At 39.2% G+C, this 20,985-nt stretch overlaps 1 protein-coding gene across 2 annotated transcripts in view; it reads left to right on the top strand.

Moving 5' to 3' along the window:
• Positions 1–550: 550 nt before the first annotated feature.
• The window catches only part of TRIP11 (thyroid hormone receptor interactor 11), a 66,474-nt gene continuing 46,039 nt past the window's right edge, over positions 551–20,985 (top strand). The window contains exons 1-6 of one of the 2 annotated variants that reach the window (XM_045901416.3): positions 551–1,113; positions 5,962–6,020; positions 12,398–12,508; positions 15,385–15,663; positions 17,277–17,345; positions 19,712–19,877. In XM_045901416.3, coding sequence (XP_045757372.1) covers positions 975–1,113; positions 5,962–6,020; positions 12,398–12,508; positions 15,385–15,663; positions 17,277–17,345; positions 19,712–19,877 — 823 coding nt within the window. In that variant the 5' untranslated portion in view covers positions 551–974. Of the gene's footprint in view, positions 1,114–5,958; positions 6,021–12,397; positions 12,509–15,384; positions 15,664–17,276; positions 17,346–19,711; positions 19,878–20,985 lie in introns of both variants that reach the window. The other variant, XM_045901415.3, reaches the window with a different exon arrangement.

Below are 20,985 nucleotides of genomic sequence, written 5' to 3'. Positions count from 1 at the left end.
GTAAAGCTACCAGGAAAAATGACTACTACAGAAAGTAACCAACGTGTGTCTCCTGCCTGGACACGAGTTTGCAGCCCATCCTCTCTGTGTATCCCGAGCTCCCATCGTTAGTGTTGGGCACAGAGCAGCCCGACAGGCTGTTGCAGAATCAGCACAGTAACTGTGATAAGTAAAACCGCTTGCTGCGCAGTGCAGCGACCCTGCCGAGTGCCCTCGCACCGCTGGCTGCGTGCAGTCAGAATTAAACACTCAGGTTTCACCGACACCGTGAGGGTTCTTGGGCTTCCCGGGCCACGCCGGCTTCCAGAGGCACCCACTGACGAAGGGCTCTGCCCGAAGGGCAGGTGCAGCGGGCGGGGACCGCCGCGTCACCCCTGGCTCTGGAGACCACTCCCTCAGAGGCCAAAGCCGGGGCGCTACGTGGAAGCTGACCTTGCCCCCTGCGCCGGAGGTATGCGGCCCCAGGCGCCCGCTCTCGGTCCTCCGCGATCCCATGCTCCCTTGCGCCAAGGACACGTCCGGCAGCTCCGCAGAGCCCTTCTGCGCCAGCGCGGCGCCTCTCTATGATCCGTTGCCGCGTTCAGAGTGGGTGTCATGGCGGCTGGCGTCGAGTTGGCAGGAGTTGCCCACGGAACTGGGGGAAGTCACTAAAGCAGAGGAAGAAGTGGCCCAACCTGGACGTTGGGAAGTCGTGGGAATGAGCAGAGGCCTCGCGGGGTTGACAGTGGCACTGGAGGCGGGCCCCTGGTAACGTCCCAGGTCAGGCCTCTGCGTTTCTAGGCAGAGTCCGGCGGTTAGTGGGAGCCCCCCGAAGCCGGCGTTGCCTAGGAACCCCTCATTGTGTTATCGAATCTTGAGTGTTTTGATTTGGATTGGTCCCGTGAAGGCGGCGGCTCGAGGACATTTGGCGGGATCGTCCGACGACGCTGGACGCTTTTCTCGGAGCGGACCAGATCGTTCTCTAAACCGCAGCGATGTCGTCCTGGCTTGGGGGCCTCGGCTCCGGCTTGGGCCAGTCTCTGGGTCAAGTCGGAGGCAGCCTGGCTTCCCTCACTGACCAGATTTCAAACTTTACAAAGGATATGTTGATGGAGGGCACGGAGGAAGTGGAAGGTAACAGCTGGAGCGATGGGAGGGAGGGCTTTTCTGGGGCCCTGGGAGCGCCCGATCGGTTCCCACTTACATCCGTCGGGAGTGTCAGTCCTCCCTTTTTTCGTTATACTTCTTTTGCCTCTTAACAGATTTTCTCTGATGAAAGACACTGGGGTCCGGGGAAGGGTTCTGGTTCTTCTCCCATTGAATACTGTGGGTATGTCAGAGTGGAGGGAAACTGCTCCTACATGGAGTAGTTTATTTTTGTTTGGTTCTTCCACGCCCACCGCTTACTTTGCCTTTAGCTTGGGGGCGGATCTGATTTTGATCCTTTTCTTTTATACTGACACAATTAAAAAGTATCTGTGCATGACACATAGTTACTTTTTTCCTTCGAGTTTTGTAACAATTGAAACAACTTATTAAAATATTTAGTGAATCTTAAGCCCTTTCTGACTTGAATATATTGTTAAACATGGCTATAAGTTTTTCCTATTTATGTTTTTGCTTATTCTGGTGACACAGCGTTCCAGCTGAAATGTATTTTTGTGCCTAATTGCCCATTCTTCGACAATAAAACAAGATACGCTACCAATCCTTAGCAACTTTCACTCATTTTTGAAGTCCTTGTTTTGTTTTACTAATGAATAGTGACCCAGAGTTACATAGTAATCGATAGTTACGTTAATATTTTGATTTCTTGACATTTCTTTCCGCAAGTAGTATTTAGATCTAAAGAGTTCTTTCTTTATTAATTAAAGAGTACTTTAATTTCTTTTTTTTTTTTTTAAGGTTTTATTTATTTATTTGACAGAGAGAGACACAGCGAGAGAGGGAACACAAGCAGGGGGAGTGGGAGAGGGAGAAGCAGGCTTCCCGCCGAGCAGGAGCGCGATGCGGGGTTTGATTCCAGGACCCTGGGATCATGACCTGAGGCGAAAGCAGATGCTTAAAGACTGAGCCACCCAGGTGCCCCAAGAGTACTTTAATTTCAATGGAAGTCTGCCTCCACAGAGACGATGGGCTGGTCTTTTGGATGAGAGCACTTCCTTGGCTAATTTTATTTCTTATAAATTAATTAGCATTCTGGTTTAATTTTTTTATCCTGATATAATTGAAACTTCCAGTTTATTGGGTTGAAGTAGAGAAAGATAGTTTGAGAAAAAGAAAGTATATTTAGAATTTCTGTCTTTTTAGAAAGGAGAAGCATTGAAGAGCTGGTGAAATCCATTTTACCTTGGGTGGGAGTTGCATCAGGTGGGACAGGTTGAGGATGAGAGTGAAAGGGATTCTCTCTCCCTGTGTTCCATAAAGGATCGTGTGACCTTGAAATTTAGAACAGAAAAGAGCTGGATGACATGGGAAATGACTAGTCTCTCCTTGTAGCCTAGGTAGGGGAAAACAGTTGGCTATTCCTAGAAAATATGCATCCCCCCCCGCCACCTGACTGTCCTATAGGCTTAAGGTGGAATGCATTTGTTCTTCCTGTCAAATGTACTTCTGTATTCTCATTCTTAATGGTTTCATCATCTGCCCAATCTACTGAACTAGAAATCTTTGTCACCTTTGTTTTGCCTCTTCCATTTCCTGTTTCCAGTTGGTCACCAAATCTTATTCATTCTATACCAGAATTGTTTCTTATATTCGTCCTTTCCTTTTTTACCCCTTTCCTTTAGTTCAGACCCCCCTCCTTCTCTCTCCCATGCACTTTCTCCTTCCCATCCTGTCACCCATTTCTCCATACTCCATTTCCATTTTCTTTTTCTGTGTGCTGCCAGTTTTCTAAAACATAGGTGCTTTAAAATCTTTTAGCTCTGTTCCTTACAGGATAAAATCCAAACCTCTTAGTTTTGGGAGACCAGAAACCTATCTGAGGTCAACCTCCCTTTTCTAGTCTTACCTCTTATTAACTCCTCTTCTCTCCAAATTGCCATACATATGCATGTTCACACACATAAGCGCTTATACCCAGAGCTTTTGCCACATGGAACTTTGTGAAGTACCTACACAACTCCAAGCCTCTGCATGGAAAGGCCTTCCTTTTCTACTTCCTCCTCTACCCTTCTTTGCTTGGAAAACAGTTTTTTCCTATTTGACTTTGCTCGCGTGCCAGGTACTTGGTGAAACCATTCTCAGTCCATGGCAGGCTGAGTTGATTGCATGTGATCTTGTGGATCTCTCTTTGAGAGCACTTACCATGTTGAGTTATAATTTACCTCTTTTCTTGATGCCCAGGGTAGGGACTATATATATATTTTTATCCTTATATTACCAGTGTTTGGCACCTTCCTTGGTACATAGTAGATGCTCAGTAAAAAAAATTGCTCAGTATTAAAAATCTGCAAAGTTGCTTAATGCTCTTATTATTTCCCTTTCTGTTAAAATAGGACTTGCTTAACACCTAATCAATCTATAAAATCTATAAAATCAATAGATTTTATAAATCATTGAAAGGGTCAGAGTACAGTTCATTTATTCATTTAACAGGTATTTATGGAGTGTCTACCCTGTGCCAGCAGTGAACAAGATAACAGTTTCAAAATAGCACTGTTGGTACAGCTTGAAGTACATATTTGTACATACCAGAAAGTTGCTCTTGTACAAAAACTGTACTGATTTATTCAGGGTTAGGAACTTGGGCTTTTCAGTTAGACATGGGTTGAAATTCCACTTCCATGCATTATAGATTGTGGGTCTTTGGCAAATTTTTAAATACTTAACCTCTATAAAGCAGAGTTTCCTTATCTGTTAAATAGATGTAATCATACCTATCATGGGGTTGGGAGAATTAAATGAAATCATGAGTGTAAAATGCCCAGCAGATGGCAAGCATTAATAAAGAGTAGCTGTTGTTTTGTTTTCCCTCAGCGAGGAAGAATTTTTTGGTCTGCATAGTATCGCCCCTTTATTCTTAAAAAGACCAGGTTTTTTGGTTTTTTTGTGTGTGTTTTTTTGGAAGGAGGTAAGAGAGGAGGGCTGCATAAACCTATTTTATCCCTCTTTGAAACAATTTCTGCTTCTAGCAATGACCCTCCTAAACAGACTAGATTATAATTTGTTCTGAGTAGCAGTTAGACAGTCCTGTCAGAGTTCAAGCAAGATGTATAAACAACCACAGAAGCACCTGCACCTGGTGATTTTCAAAACAAGAAAAGTGGGTTTGTCACTCTATTGGATGTCACTTGTATTTTCTTTTGATTTAAACTATAAATCAGAGAAGTTCTTTTTTTTCCCTCAGAGAAGTTATTTCTATGGTATTAAAGTATTGTGACTAATGAAAAATACTAGCACCTAGAAAAAAAATCTTAACTGATGATGATGTTCTGGTAGCATCAATAGTGCCATTTTGACAGAGCTGACCTCTGACTCTCTTTTTTGTTCTTGGGTTTTTTTTTAAAGATTTTTTTTTATTATTTATTTATTTGAGACAGAGAGAATGAGCGACAGAGAGCATGAGAGGGAGAAGCAGACTCCCCGCCGTGGAGGGAGCCCGATGTGGGACTCGATCCCGGGACTCCGGGATCATGACCTGAGCCGAAGGCAGTCGCTTAACCGACTGAGCCACCCAGGCGCCCCTTTAAAATTATTTTTAAAGATTTTATTCATTATTTGACAGAGACATAGCGAGAGAGGGAACACAAGCAGGGGGAGTGGGAGAAGGAGGAGCAGGCTTCCCGCGGAGCAGGGAGCCCGATGCAGGGCTCGATCTGAGGACCCTGGGATCATGACCTGAGCTGAAGGCAGACGCCCAATGACTGAGCCACCCAGGCGCCCCACAAAAATTAATATTATTTTTTTTAAGTAAACTCTGCACCCGATGTGGGGCTTGAACTCACGACCCCGAGATCAAGAGTCACACGCTCCACTGGCTGAGCCAGCCAGGTGCCCTGTCTCTGACTCTCCTTTTATTTTTATTTTTATTTTTATTTTTTTTTAAAGATTTTATTTATTTGACAGAGGGAGGCACAGCGAGAGAGGGAACACAGCAGGGGAAGTGGGAGAGGGAGAAGCAGGCTTCCCGCAGAGCAGGGAGCCCGACATGGGGCTTGGCATGGGGCTCGATCCCAGGACCCTGGGATCATGACCTGAGCCGAAGGAGGCAGATGCTTAATGACTGAGCTACCCAGGCACCCTCTGACTCTTTTTAAATGAAAATGTACAAGAGCAGACTGAGCTCATTCCCATTTTAAATAATGCCCATGTTACTTGACATAAGTGGTTTTTTTAGTGCATTTTTATTCTTTCTTTAGGGGTTATTATTATTTGATAGATTGGGAGCAGAAGTTAGAAGTAGGGCCTAAACCCCAGTTGTATAAGTTTCGTCTAAAATTAAACTAAGCCCACAGAGAGAGATTTAATTTGTAAAACTCAATTTTCCATAATAAAATTTTAATGAACACTTCCAGGGGGGAAATGTAGATGTCCTACCTAGGTACAAAAGATAGGCAAAAATAGGGGCGCCCGGGTGGCTCAGTTGGTGAAGCAACTGCCTTTGGCTCAGGTCATGATCCTGGAGTCCCGGGATCGAGTCCCGCATCGGGCTCCCTGCTCAGCAGGGAGTCTGCTTCTCCCTCTGACCCTCTTTCCTCTCATGCTCTCTGTCTCTCATTCTCTCTCTCACAAAATAAATAAATAAAATCTTTAAAAAAAAAAAAAGATAGGCAAAAAGAATGACTTACATGATGATAAAGCACATATGTGGCAATAGGAAATTGTGATAAAAATCAAGTGGTATACGTCTTCTGAGTTTATTCTCAGATCAGCATACCATTCTGTTGAAAGCTCAGTGAAATATATGTACTTTAAAATGCCTGTTTATTCACATGGTGTTGATCATATATTCAGTATATGCTGTTTCTTTCGTAGCAGAATTACCTAATTCTAGAAGAAAGGAAATTGAAGCCATTCATACAATCTTAAGATCAGAGGTAAGGAAAATTAAAGACTATTATTGAACTTAAGATTTTTTTTTTCTTTTTTGAAGGCATGACAGTAACTTATACTGTTTTTCAGTTCTCTCTTTTTACTGCACTGCTTGCCAGTTTTATTTCTTCCCCTTTATCCCAGTTCTTTTTCAGTGTTATCATCATCTTTTAGATGAAGAATATATTTACATATTATTCCACTTTGCTGTTTAATATTCCCATCATCTTTTACATGCTGCAAGTTGGAAAATGGCCTAGTGTAGAAATACTAGTGGCAACAATTTATCAAGGAATTACCGTGTTCTGACAGTGTGCTCAATTGCAGTAGTACATTTATTGACGTATAATATGAAGAATGCAATTCTATTTAGTCTAGACCTTTTTAATCTGCTAACATGAAAAAAAAGTGATATTTGTACACAAAGAAGAGTATAGGTATAACTAATTTTACCATTTTTTTTTCCCATTGTTAGTGCCTCGTGGTGACTACCTCTGGACATTGTACTTAATGGGGATGAGGAAAACTTGGGAAGGGTTCAAAGGAAAGCTGTAAAGAAAATGAAATGATTTAAAATGGGATCTACTGTAAAATACTAATGACACTCAACAATTTAGCCTGTGGATAAGAATAATGAGGGAACACTTAATATTTCATTAAAATATATTTTTAGGGGACTGTGGTAAGCATGTTTTCCTCTTTGCTAAGCCCATAAACAGAGAAAATTGAATTTAAAATACCAGAAAATATTTACTGACAAGCATTATTGAACTCTGGCCCAGATTACTAAGGTGGATGTAGAGGGACCTCTCAAGAGGAATTGTCATGGTATTCTGTCTCAATTCTCGATGGCAGTTTGGTGATACTTGAGGTGTTAGGTATAATTACCTAATAAGTAGATGCTTCGGTGACAGATGAACTTAATACTTCTTTCTTTGTACGGCTGAGAGAGAAAATTTTTCTCTGCCTAAGAAATCCTTGAGAAAGCACTCATTAATTAGTACAGGCCCATCCAGAAGAATTAAATGGCAGAGATGTATGTAGTGGCATTAATTTAGGTAAATTCGCCAGTGTTTTATTTGGGGGAAAAAAGTAAATAGGGTGAACCTGCTTAGTGAATGTCTGCTCTCTATTGAGCTTGAGAGGGGAGAGAGAACTCTTCTGTCCCCCTGTTGACCTCACTTCAAATCTCTCATGGGGGGTTAATGCAAGCATGATTCTAGTGTTTAGAAATATTTTTGGTATAATGCATCCCCAAATGAAAAAAAGCCACCTTCCTCATTTGATGCTTATTCACAGTAGCTTGAGCTACTCACATGCTAGAAGAAAAGAGACTGTTGGATTTCCCAAGGGCTTTGTTTTCTAAGGTGACTGATTCTTGCTGTGTGTCAGCACAAAAACACTTCATACCCTCACCCCATACATGACTATGTAATAAGGGAATAAGGTGAAGCTATGATTAAGCCATCAGGAAACTAAAAAATATAAAATTCTATTTAGAAAGTCTTAGATTTTGTTTGTTTATTTTAGGGAAAGAAAGAGTGTGAGTGGAGGAGGGGCAGAGGGAGAGGGAGAGAGAATCTCAAACAGGCTCTGAGCTGTGGGGCTCGATCCCTCAACCCTGAGATCATGACCTGAGCCAAAACGAAGAGTTGGATGCTTAACCAACTGAACCACCCAGGCAGCCCTATTTAGAAAGTTTTAGTATAGACAGAGGGCATTGTGTTTTCCAGAGGAAATCAGGTTTGCTTACAGACATTAATATTTGAAGCTGACTGAATTAGTTAGGTTTCTTCAATTTAACCCTCTATACCAAGAAAAAGTCTCATCACATTTACCATCTGGATCCAATGAACTCCTAAATTTTTTTTAAGATTTTATTTATTTGACAGAGACACACACAGTGAGAGAGGGAACACAGGCAGGGGGAGTGGGAGAGAGAAGCAGGCTGCCCGCGGAGCAGGGAGCCCAGTGCGGGGCTCGATCCCAGGACCCTGGGATCATGACCTGAGCCGAAGGAGACACTTAACGACTGAGCCACCCAGGTGACCCCAATTTTTTTTATATTAAATCATTTTGTAAGTAATTTACAGAAGTAGGAATAAAGTGATAGTGAAAAACTTTATTAGAAATTTTAATAGGGGGCGCCTGGGTGGCACAGTTGGTTGGGCGACTGCCTTTGGCTCAGGTCATGATCCTGGAGTCCCTGGATCGAGTCCCGCATCGGGCTCCCTGCTCGGCGGGGAGTCTGCTCCTCCCTCTGACCCTCCCCCCTCTCATGTGCTCTCTCTCATTCTCTCTCTCTCTCAAATAAATAAAATCTTTAAAAAAAAATTTTTTAATAGGAACTTATTTATGGCGGGGCGCCAGGGTGACTCAATCGGTTGAATAGCTGCCTTAGGCTCAGGTCATGATCCTGGAGTCCCGGGATCAAGCCCCACATCGGGCTCCCTGATCAGTGGGGAGTCTGCTTCTCCCTCTGCTCCTCACCCTGCTCTTGTCCTCTCTCATTCTCTCTCTCAAAAAAAATAAATAAAAAATCTTTTTAAAAAAGGACTTATTTATGGCAAGTCCATATTTTTATTCCATATATTTCTGGTTTTGAAAACATATATACTCGGATGCCTGGGTGGCTCAGTTGGTTAAGTGACTGCCTTCAGCTCAGGTCATGATTCCAGGGTCCTGGGATCAAGTCCCACATCGGGCTCCTGGCTCAGCGGGGAGCCTGCTTCTCCCTCTGACCCTCTCCCCTCTCATGCTGTTTCTCTCCTGCTCACTCTCTAATAAATAAATAAATAATCTTAAAAAAAAAAAAAGGAAAACATATATACTCAAAATAGACAGTGTTCTTTGCATTTAATTGCTTTTTAATAACTCTTATGCATGAACTGAAATGCATGTTATTTTGTAAGTACTGATTCCAGATTTCAGTTACATCTCTAATAGGTTTCAGCTGATCATGACTTTGGTTTTTCTCATGTCATTAAAACCAGTATTTTTTAAAACTTTGATGGCTTATGATTTTGTTGAAGAGATGATGACTGTCATCTTTGCTCCATAATTACAAAGCCAATTTATAAATATCAATTAGATTTATAAATACCAATTAGACATATAAATACCAGTTAGAATGATCAGTCCACTGAATTTTTTTCACTTTATGTTATCTTTTTCTTCCCAGTCACCTTTGTATACACACCTCGCTACAGCATTTGTCCACATATGAACTATATCAAGTAAATGTTGGTGTTCAAATATCATATATAGTAAAAGAATACCGTCACATAGCCATTTAGCAAAGTGGGATGGCTCAGGGCCTTGTCACAAAATATTGTGAGGTAAAATCTTTTCCTGTTGAATGACTAACTTGATGAGAACACCACATTTCTTTTTTGTTCTTAGAAATATATTGTTCACTCATTAATTTTGGAGTTTGAGAAAATTCCTCTAGGGTATTTTTACTTGAAGATTTGGCTGGGATTTTTGCCTCTACAACCTGCTCACCACAACCATCAGACTCTGGAATGCTGTTTTCTGTCTCTTCACATTTGTCTTCTAAGTTGTCTTAATAACTGAAATGTTTCCTCTGTCAGTTTTCTTTTCTTTGTGGAAACAAAAGTTCTGAATTTTCATGTGTTCACTGAAAGCAAAAAACAATAAAACCAAAAAGACGCTACTGAGGTGGGTGTCTCTAGCTTTTTCCTTTTTAAAAGGTGGTATAGTACTTCGGGCACTGCAGTCAGAAAACTGGTTATTTCACTATTGCGTCATTCTTCTGAGTGATTCTGTCAGGCTTCTGTTTTCTTATTATATAAGACTTTTTTTTAACCTACTTGAGAATAATTGGTGAATAATGATAAAATAATTTTTAGGATGATAAAATATCAAAATGTTTCAAAGACAGAAAAACAAGGTCATTATAACCTCGTGAATATTCTTAGATTTATAAAGGGCTCAATGACCCTTTATGGTAATTGCAAGATAGAATGAGTTTTATTTTATTTTATTACTTATTTATTTTGAAGATTTTATTTTGAAGTAATCTCTGATCCCAGTGTGGGGCTTGAACCCACAACCTCGAGATCGAGTTGCACGCTCCACCAACTGAGCTGGCCAGGTGCTCCGAGTTTTATTTTATTTAAAAAATCAGTAATTTTTCTTTGTTTGTTAGAAGACGTCTAAGAAAGAATGAAAGTCTTAAGTATCTGTCCTTACAGATAGTTAGGACTGCTCAAAAAAGAAACTCAAAAAGTAAAGTTGGTTCCAGTAGACCTTGCTGGTATAACAAGGGTTGAGCATGATGGAATAATATAAGGATATGAGAATCTCATGAATTTCATGGGCAGAAATCATAACCAGATTTTAGAAAGGGGATGCAAGCAAAACTTCAGACCACCAGGGTTTGTCTCTCTCATTTTTACTTCTCTGTTCTTTACGTGTGTTTATTCATTTTCCTTTCACATCAGACAAGCCATCCTGGTTCCATATTCCATATAATAGAAAATATGGCCACTCACAAGTAATGTCATAGATCAGCCACATGAAGAGACTCTGTCCTTCATGTACTTTGTTAACTGTGACTCTGGCATGGCTAGGGAGGTGAGGGCAGACAAGCAATTAGTTATTGGCCAAATTGGAAGTTTTCAAGTTCTAGTTATTAACCAGAGTTCAACAAATAGCCTTAGTTATTTTTATTTGAAAAAGCCTAGAGTGGGCTTTTATGACTGGGTTTTGACTTCACTATATCGTGTTGCTTCAGTTATGTTTGGTGTTTTTCATGTTAAAAGCTCACAGAAAGTTATGCAGAAGCCACCAGAAGAATAGAAGGTAATTAGTTGCATGGGCCTGGTCTTATTTCTATTTCTTCAAGATAACCAAAATCTGTATTAGATTTCTGGAGGCAGACTCCCAAACTAGGGTTTATGTTTATTCCTTTGATTTTTCTCTGTGTATTTATATAATCTCTCTGGATCATAACTTTCACATCTGTTGATGTAAGAAATTCCTAGACTCTAAAAAAACGGGTGATATTCTCAAAGTGAAAAAGTCTTTACCTTCTAGCAGGAACTTTTTCCCCCACCACATCTGTCACCTTTCTCTCAGTTTTCATTGTTAAATTGTGTTTGTAGATATATTAGTGGAATTCTTAGCCTTACTAAGTTATCTGTGATAATTTGTAAATTCTTTTGCAAAAAGCTTTAGTGCCCATTTATTTTGCTCCATAATATCCTTATTCATTGAAACTCAAGGAATGATAATAGGTTAAGGTAATTTAATATTTGAGTACATAGAATTTACGTAAATTTTTAAAAGATTTATTTATTTGAGAGAGCACGTGCGTACTAGCATGAGTGGGGGGAGGGGTAGAGGGAGAGAATCTTTCAAGCAGACTCCCCGCTGAGCAGGGAACCCAACACAGGGCTTGATCCCATGACCCATGAGATCATGACCTGAGCTGAAACCAAGTCGGACGATTAACTGACTGAGCCACCAGGTGTCCCAAAATTTTAAGTAATTTTTAAAATGTATTTTCCAAAATCTTAAACAAAAGACTGTGATATCTAGATTCATTGAATTAGAATATTTTGTGTATTTCTAACTAGTTTTTGAACTGATCTCTAGTATGGTTTTCAAATTGGATTTTTCAGAGGTGCCTCAGGAGCCTAGCAGATAGGTAGTATGGAAGGTATGATAGGTAATATGAAGCTTTGGCCTCCTACCGGTACTTCAGCGAGAAGTCTTTTTTAAAAAGATTGCTTTTAAAAAGTTATGTTTGGGAAGAAAACACAAGTTGAAATGTGTAATCTAGTTTATTCATTAACCAGACATATACTGCCTATTATATGCTAGACCCTGGATATGCAGAGATGGGGGAAACATTGATCATTGGCTTTTTTTTTAGCAGAAAATCAAACTGGACACAATACACTTTTTTTTTACTTTGGTTCAGAATTTTGCATAATCTCTATAAACATGCTTATTGCTCTTGTAGCTTTTTTTATTTTTATTTTTATTTTTTTTAAGATTTTTATTTATTTGACAGAGAGAGACAGTGAGAGAGGGAACACAAGCAGGGGGAGTGGGAGAGGGAGAAGCAGGCTTCCCGTGGAGCAGGGAGCCCGACACGGGGCTCGATCCCAGAACCCTGGGATCATGACCCAACCCAAAGGCAGACGCTTAATGACTGAGCCACCCAGGCACCTCACTGTTGTAGCTTTAATTAAAGCTATATTTCAAAGGCCAGAATTCTGTCTGAGAACTTTTATATTTTATATCTTTTTCTGTATAAAGTGATATGTTTTTCATGATGCCATGCACATAACTTACTAACATGTTTTACTTTTAGTCTTTTTGTTGAAAATACTTTTTTCTTTGTTTCTAGAATGAGAGACTCAAAAAACTTTGTACTGATTTAGAAGAGAAGCATGAAGCGTCAGAGCTTCAAATAAAGCAGCAATCTACAAGTTATCGAAATCAACTACAACAGAAGGAGGTAAAAGTTATTACAGTTACTTCATATTTATTTCCTAGGAATGTTTTTAGGAAGGTTTTTAAGAGTTATAAATCAAGCTATATACAGATCCATAAAAATACTGAAAGGGTGATGAAGTTAGTAATTCCCAACTCAGTTTGATACCACTGTTTTAACAAGAACTCTAAGCTTTTCTGTTAAATTTATTTTGTAAGCTAACCTTTACTTCCTACTTCCAAAAGCGGAAAACTCTTCCAATAAAGTATCTTCAGGCATCTGTTGCTTATAATTTCTGATTTTATGACACCTAATCTTTCCTCTATTTACTTAAAATGGTGACTCAGTGTGATCATTGCTAATGACATTTCATTTTTAAAAATGATTTTGACTACCAGTGTTCATATATCTTGAATTGGCATTTATTTGACTTCCATGGAAAAACAGAATATTAAGTATATTAAGTTGACTTACATTGTTCTATAAATATTTTTTCCCTTTAGTGTTAGAAGTGTTTATTTTGGAATTGGCTTATCTTTTCTTTGCCATGCTGGTAATAGATATTATATAATTTAAACAACGCTATAATGAATCCTTAAAATATAGACTATGTCTCCATGTTTCATTTTGTTGTTAAATTATCTTCAGGGTGTAGTACATAAATGGAATTCAGTAAATACTCTTAGGAATTGAGCTGTTCCTTGTTTTATTATCCAGATCATTTGGGTTTTCTTTAGTTTGTTGATTAAGTATTCATTTCTACCATAAATTCATAATTGAGTTGGTTTTTTGTTTGTTTGTTTAAAAGATTTATTTATTTTTATCACTTCTTGGCATTTTGGCTAAGATCAAGTGTAAAGATTTATTTATTTTAGAGAGAGAGAGCATGTGTGAGAGTGGGGGAGGGAAGGGTAGCCAGAGAGGAAGAGACAGAATCTCAAGCAGACTCCGCACTGAGCATGGAGCCTGACGCCATGCTCGAACTCACGACCCTGAAATCATGACCTGAACCGAAACCAGGAGTTGGATGCTCAACTGACTTGAGACACCCAGGCATCCCCATATATGAGTTTTTAAAATTTACATGCACTGATTTTTAGTTCTTTCAGTAACATACTAAGTTGAAAAATAAAAGCAAGCCACGTTAAAGATAAATATAAACAAGAGCTTAAATTTCCAATCTGTTGGGAATTGATTTCATAAAATACAATAAAAATAAATTACTACAAAAATAAGATGAATATAAGAAAAGAAAATTACAAGTTCAAGTTAAAGGTAAAAGCCCACTGGTAGTAAACATTTATACCTTCAGTCCATAGACCACTTTGATCAGCACTGACTTATAAATATTACAATAGTGCAGTAGTTCCCACCCAGGGATTTACAGCTGAATCACCCATGATACTTTAAAAAAATATACACATTTATGTCCTCCAGGAGATTCTGATTTTGGTGTACTGGGAAGGGGCCCTGGTATTGGTATTTTTCAGAAACTCTATAGGTGATTCTCATGCTTACATCCTAATTGAAAACACTGCTGTGGAAAATCTGGCATTTTATTTTCTACTTAACTATTGATATTAGGGGGCAAATAAAGCATTTTAGTTTAGAAATGCCTCTTTGTTATTAGCTTGCATTTTTTTAACTCGATAACTTGATATAAATACCAGTTTTATAATGAGAACTTTCTTTGTATTAAAGCTACACTTGAAAATAATTTTGGATTTCAGTATTTTGTACTAGAATGAAAGATAATATATGAGTATACTTAAGTTCTGCTGTTTTTTGCCCTCATTATGATGTTCATATTCCCCAGAGATGCAATTTAACTCATGTCAGTTATGGGCAAATGAATGAAATGTGTGCTCTCTCATAAATTTTTTTTTTTAGAGAAGGGGTTTGGTACGAGAAACCTGTTTGTTATGACACTTGACATAATTGTGTTTGGTTTTTGTTTAATTGCTTGGCTTTACATGTGTAGAAATATTGTTACTTGTTGGCTAATTCCCAGTATCATATTCTCCTTTGTGGCAGCATGTCTTTTGGGGTAGGTATTTTACAGAAAGCTTATCTCAATTCTCCCTAGCTTACTCACTTTTATATTTTGAGTAATCTCTCACTGAGAATGGATATGGCATTGTGGTAAGTCCGTATGTTCATAATTTCTTTTGGACAGTGAGTTAGTATTGCCCCCCCTTAGTCAAAACTCCACTAAGGGTCTCAGAATTTTTATACCGTTCTTTCCCTGAGTAAAGTCAAATTTTCACTGGCTCCTTTTTCCAAGGCTAAAGCCAAGGCCTCTTTCATTATATGATTTCTTTCTAAGACTCAAGGGCTAATAATAACCACAGGCTCACTGTTATCTAAGAATGGATTAATAAAGCATTCTTCCAGCTATTGTACAGACCACTACAAAGTTACTCCTGATTCTGGTGCATTTTAAGCCTAAATTCCGCCAGAATCAGTAACATAAGACTATTCCAGCAGATGCTCCAAAGAAACTTTCTAATACACAGACTACTGCAGCTTTCATTTTCCCATCACTTATGCTTTGATAATACAAATAGAACCCTTGGAAATTGTCTGCACTACCTGATACATGAAGATAGTTAAGCCCATGTTTAACTGAGAATTTCGTTGCTCTAGTTGACATGAGTGAGATATTCTGATCTTTGTACTATTTGAAACATTATCTCTGCTTTAACTGGTAGTCATGTTTCATTTTTAAATAAAAATGTACTGGTTGGGGTGTTATAGAAGACTTGGATTCAGCTGAAAGAGTTACCATCATTGGATAATCTTAAACAAAGTATTATAACTTTTAACATTATGAGTCTATAAAGACGTCAGTATGGTTATTTTAAAGTACCTTCTCTAAAATACAGATTATAAATGTGTAGGTAGAGATCAGCCATCTTAAAGCAAGACAGATCGCACTGCAGGATCAGCTGCTGAAGCTGCAGTCAGCTGCTCAGTCCACACATTCAGGAGCTGGTGGCGTACCGGCAGCCCCTGCATCCTCTCCCTTCAGCTATCGGGTCAGTCACCATGCTTCAGCTTTCCACGACGATGACATGGACTTTGGTGACATAATTTCATCACAACAAGAAATAAACAGGTTGTCAAATGAAGTTTCAAGACTTGAATCTGAAGTTGGTCATTGGAGGCATATTGCTCAGGTAGGTAAAATTATCATGAATCTTTGAAAACTATTAGTGAGGAAAAATAGTGGTTCTATATGTGGAACTTTTGGTATCAGAAAGAACCCTGGACTAGGAAATTGAACACCTGTGTTCTAATTCTGCCAGTGATTTTTCTGAGTGATTTTGGTCAGGTCATTTTTCTTTCTCAGCCTCTGTTTCCCCCTCTATAGAATATTTGGAAGAAATTTTCAAAAAAATTGAGAGCTGGGCGCCTGGGTGGCTCAGTCGGTTAAGCATCTGCCTTTGGCTCAGGTCATGATCCCAGGGTCCTGGGATCGAGTCCTGCATCGGGCTCCTTGCTCAGCGGGGAGTCTGCTTCTTCCTCTCCCTCTGCTTGTCACTCCCCCTGCTTATACTCTCTCTCTGCCAAATAAAGAAATAAAATCTTAAAAATATGTATATATATTGAGAGCAACAGAACCGTGTTTTAAAATAAAAAGTTACAAGTCCAGGACTTAAAAGAGATAAAAATGGAGTTGCTGTGGATGAGCTAGCATCTTTTCCCCTGGAGTCCCTGGGGCTTCTTAAATGGCAACTCCAGGGCTCCAAGACCCCAGATTTGAAACTACTTGCGTAGATGTTCTCTGAGGTTCCTCTTATCAGTTATGTGTAAAATGTATCTGATCATTGGTATAAAATATGTTAAACTTTTGTGTTGTTTTTTGTACATTAGAAATTAAATCCTTGCTATTTGAGGCATAAACTTTCTTTCAAGGGACACTTTTCACTTTATACATCAGATTCTATATACTATTGATGTCAGTCAACATGAGACCCAAAGGAAACTGGAACATTGTACATTTGGATTTCATTTCATCAGTGTGGAGAAAAAGTATATAAGTAAAGAAATTATTTTCTTTTTTGAGTGCGATCTAGTTACATAAAGGAAAAACCCTACCAATTAAAATTACCTTTTTACTTCCCAAGTTGCTAGACATTCCCAGTATCCAAAATAAATCTTAGAACGATCAGTTTGTCCACCTTATCTCTAAAAGTGTAGTAGTTTTTAAAGTACTATAAAATTGTAGATTCTCTGTCCTACCATTAGAAATTAGGATTTCATAGCCTATTTTAGAGCCTTGGAAATTGCATTCAAACAAGTAAATTCCTCAGGTGATTCTGATACACATTTTAGGAAACACTGCCTAGGATGAGCCATAATCAAGAGTCAGATGCTTAACTGACAGCCGGGACGCCCTTTGAAAATTATCTTTTATTTGTTGTGTATTACTCACAATTGGACTGGGTTCTTTAAAAGGTGCTTGGCATTCTTTAATCTGAATTTGTCTGGGAAATGCCCCCGCCAAAAAAAAAAAATATAGATATATATATTTAAAAGATTTTATTTATTTGAGAGAGAGAGAAAATGAGCAGGGAGAGGGAGAGGCAGACTCCCCACTGAGCAGGGAGCCTGATGCAGGGCTCGATCCCAGGACCCCAGGATCATGACCTGAGCTGAAGGCAGATGCTCAACCGACTGAGCCACCTAGGTGCCCCTGAAAAATATTTTTTAATAAAATTAGTTTGTGACTTTCTCTTTTACAAGAAAGCCAATACAATTATTTTCTAATTCTGTTTTTCTGATCTAGACTTCTAAAGCACAAGGATCAAATAACTCTGATCAAAGTGAAATCTGCAAACTGCAAAGTATCATTAAGGTAAGGAGCTTGTTGGAACAATGACTATTTTTTCTTTTTCTTTTTTTAAGATTTTATTTATTTATTTGACAGAGAGACACAGCGGAAGAGGGAACACAAGCGGGGGAGTGGGAGAAGGAGAAGCAGGCTTCCCGCGGAGCAGGGAGCCTGATGTGGGGCTCAATCCCAGGACCCTGGGATCATGACCTGAGCTGAAGGCAGATGCTTAATGACTGAGCCACCCAGGCGTCCCATGACTATTTTTTCTTAAGATTTTATTGTTTATTTATTTGAGAGCAAGAGAGAGAAGGAGCAGGGGGAGGGGCCAGGGGAGAGGGAGAAGTAGACACCCCATTGAGCAGGGAGACCAACGTGTGGCTCGATCCCAGGACCCTGGGATCATGACCTGAGCTGAAGGCAGACACTTAACTAACTGAGCCACCCAGGCACCCTGGAACAATGGCATTATACACCTAAAATTTGCGTATTAAAAGTAAAAGTACAAGTCTGGGGCGCCTTGGTGGCTCCTTCGGTTAAGCATCTGCCTTCTGCTCAGGTCATGATCCCAGTCCTGGGATCCAGCCCTGCATGGGGCTCAGAGTCTGCTTCTTCCTCTGCTTATGTGCTCTCTCTGTCTCTCTCTAATAAATGAATAAAAATCTTAAAAAAAAAAAAAGTGTGAGTCTAATAGAAGTCTGTTATAAAACTAATTATATAGATTATGATTGTTTCTTTTTACCATTTTGTATTTTCATCCTTTATGACAGCAAGGTATATAAAATGTCTCTTTCCAAAATCACTTGGTTTTGAACATTTGTTTTTTGAAGTAGTTTATATTTCATTAGTTTCTACTTGCTATTGCATCTTGTAAAGTTGTCTTTTTTTTTTTTTTTTTTTTAAGGATTTTGTATTAGAGAGTGAGTGGGAGGGAGAGGGAGAGAGAATCCGGAGCAGACTCCGCACTGAGCACAGAGCCCAACGTGTGGCTTGATTCCATGATCTTGAGATCATGACCTGAGCTGAAATCAAGAGTCAGACGATTAACCACTGAGGCTCACCAAAATGGTCTTTATTAAAACATTTCCAAGGTTGCTAAAGTTTCAGGGTTTAGGGTTAAAGGATATTGACGAAATGTTAATACTGTTCATTGTAAATAATTATTTTCCCTTAATGGTGGAATTTTGCTACTTTTTGTCAGTTATTATTTCAAGAAAAGTCTTAGTTACATAATTGTATCATAAGGCAATGAATTGTTTTTAGTGTATAAATTATTGTCAGGCATATGGGGCACCTGGGTGGCTCAATTGGTTAAGTGTCTGCCTTCAGCTCAGGTCATGATCTCAGGGTCCCAGATAGAGCCCCATGTTGGGCTCCGTGCTCAGTGGAGAGTCAGCTTCTCCTGCTCTCTCTGCTCCTCCCCCCACCCACCCTGCTTGTCCTCTCTTGCACATAGGCATGTGCTCTCTCTCCCTCTCTCTCTCTCAAATAAATAAACTCTTTAAAATTAAAAAAAAAAAATTATCGTCAGGTGTAGAATTTTTCATTTTTGGTTTTATTTTTATTATAATACTAACATGGGTGGGGTCCCAAGTCAGACTTGTGTTTGAATCCTGGACTCTGCTGTTTACCAGCTGTTGTACTTTGAGCAAGTTACTTAATCTTTCCAAGCTTCCGTTTTATCATCAGTATAGTAGATTTCATCATACCTGCCTTGTAGGATCATTTTAAGGTTTAAATGTGAAGCTGCTTGCCAACTGCTGGCACATAAATAAGTGCACAGGATTAAAGAATAACTTGTCTTCTCGGGAAATAGAAGCTAATTTATTGATTAGGATTCTTGGTTATAAGCAACAAAAACCACCTCTGGCTAAGTAAAGCAGAAGAGGATTTACTAGAAGGACCCAGGGTAGTCTGTCCCCAGGATTAAAAGAAGAATTGAGCATTCTGGTTTTGGGCAGGACAGGAATGGGAATAGGATCAGGGATCTAGATAGTGGGACACAGTGGACAGACTTTTCTGGGTGCAGCTATCACATTGCTTGTGGTCCTAACAATTTCCTTTTTTGAAGGACTAAGCTCAAGATCCAGATTCCTTAGGAGAGAGACTGGTGGTCTTAACTTGGGTAGCCAAGATATTTTTACTCAACTTTTGTTTCATTTTTTTTCTTGCTGGTATTCTCTCATTAAAGTAGAAAAACTGTTCTTAAGACCCAAGAAAGGAAAGAGTAGAATTTTTCAGATTTGTCCAGATTTGGGGCCTGTGTTTAAATTCTTTACAGCCTTAGCATGTTCAGAGAATTATTTTTAATACAGACTTTTGCACAACAATGAAATGGCTAGGTATGTCATTGATTATAAATGTAGTTAACCTTGTTTTTATTTTTTAAGGAACTCAAACAGACTCGAAGTCAGGAAATCGATGACCATCAGCATGAAATGTCAGTTTTACAAAATGCATACCAGCAGAAATTGACAGAAATAAGTCGTCGTCATCGAGAAGAATTAAGTGACTATGAAGAACGATTTGAAGAACTGGAGAACTTGTTACAACAAGGTTGTTAGTTTTTGTTTTTTTAAGATTTTATTTATTTATTTGAGAGAACGAAAGAACACAAGGGAAGGAAGGGCAGAGAGAGAAGCATACATTGCTCCCCACTGAGCAGAGAGCCCAACTCGGGGCTCGATCCCAGGACCCTGAGATCATGACCTGAGCCGAAGGCAGCCGCTTAACGCACTGAGCCACCCAGGCACCCCAAGGTTGTTCGTTTTATTAACTTAATGGATTAGATGACAATTAAATGACAAGCCTAGTACTGTAAGACCAACACACTGATGTAAACTTGGACTACGTTCTAAAGAATGAGTGAATGACTAGTTTTTTCATCTGCCTGAGATTTGCAATGGCATCACTGTTGCAAGATTATGCAGAAATGGTAAGGTCCTTTTGCCTTTGTGGCAAATAGTTACAATATATAGATTTTTTTGCATTGTTTGGTGATGATACTTTGGTAATAAATGATTAGAAATATTTTCACTTTCTTTCAAACTCATATACATAGTTGTTTTAGTAGTTGATTCAAATAATGTTTTTCCTCAACTATTTATTTAAAAATGCTTTATTATGGGGGTGCCTGGCTGGCTTAGTCAGTGGAGTGTGTAACTCTTAATCTTGGGATCATGAGTTTAGTCCCACATTGAGGATAGAGATTACTTAAAAAAAATCTAAAATAAAAATGCTTTATTTTGGTAACTTAACTTTTTTTTTTTTTTTTTTTTTTTTTTTTTTTAAAGATTTTATTTATTTATTTGAGAGAGAAAGAATGAGAGAGAGCAAGCACATGAGAGGGGGGAGGGTCAGAGGGAGAAGCAGACTCCCTGCTGAGCAGGGAGCCCGATGCGGGACTCGATCCAGGGACTCCAGGATCATGACCTGAGCCGAAGGCAGTCGCTTAACCAACTGAGCCACCCAGGTGCCCGGTAACTTAACTTTTTAAAAGACTTTCTTTTCATAACAAAATTGAGAAGGAAGTACAGAGATTTCCCCTACCCTTACACATGCATAGCCACCCCCACTATCACTATTACTTATCAGAATGGTATATTTTTTACCAAAGATGAACCTACATTGACAGATCATGATCCCTCAAAGCGTGTAGTTTACC

The sequence above is a fragment of the Mirounga angustirostris genome, unplaced genomic scaffold (genome assembly GCF_029215605.1).
Source record: "Mirounga angustirostris isolate CCGP_5_RB_7025 unplaced genomic scaffold, mMirAng1.0.hap1 SCAF_9, whole genome shotgun sequence".
In the NCBI taxonomy this organism is placed as follows: Eukaryota; Metazoa; Chordata; class Mammalia; order Carnivora; family Phocidae; genus Mirounga; species Mirounga angustirostris.
Note: the sequence above shows the minus strand (reverse complement) of the source record. Positions and strands in the feature narration are given on the sequence as shown.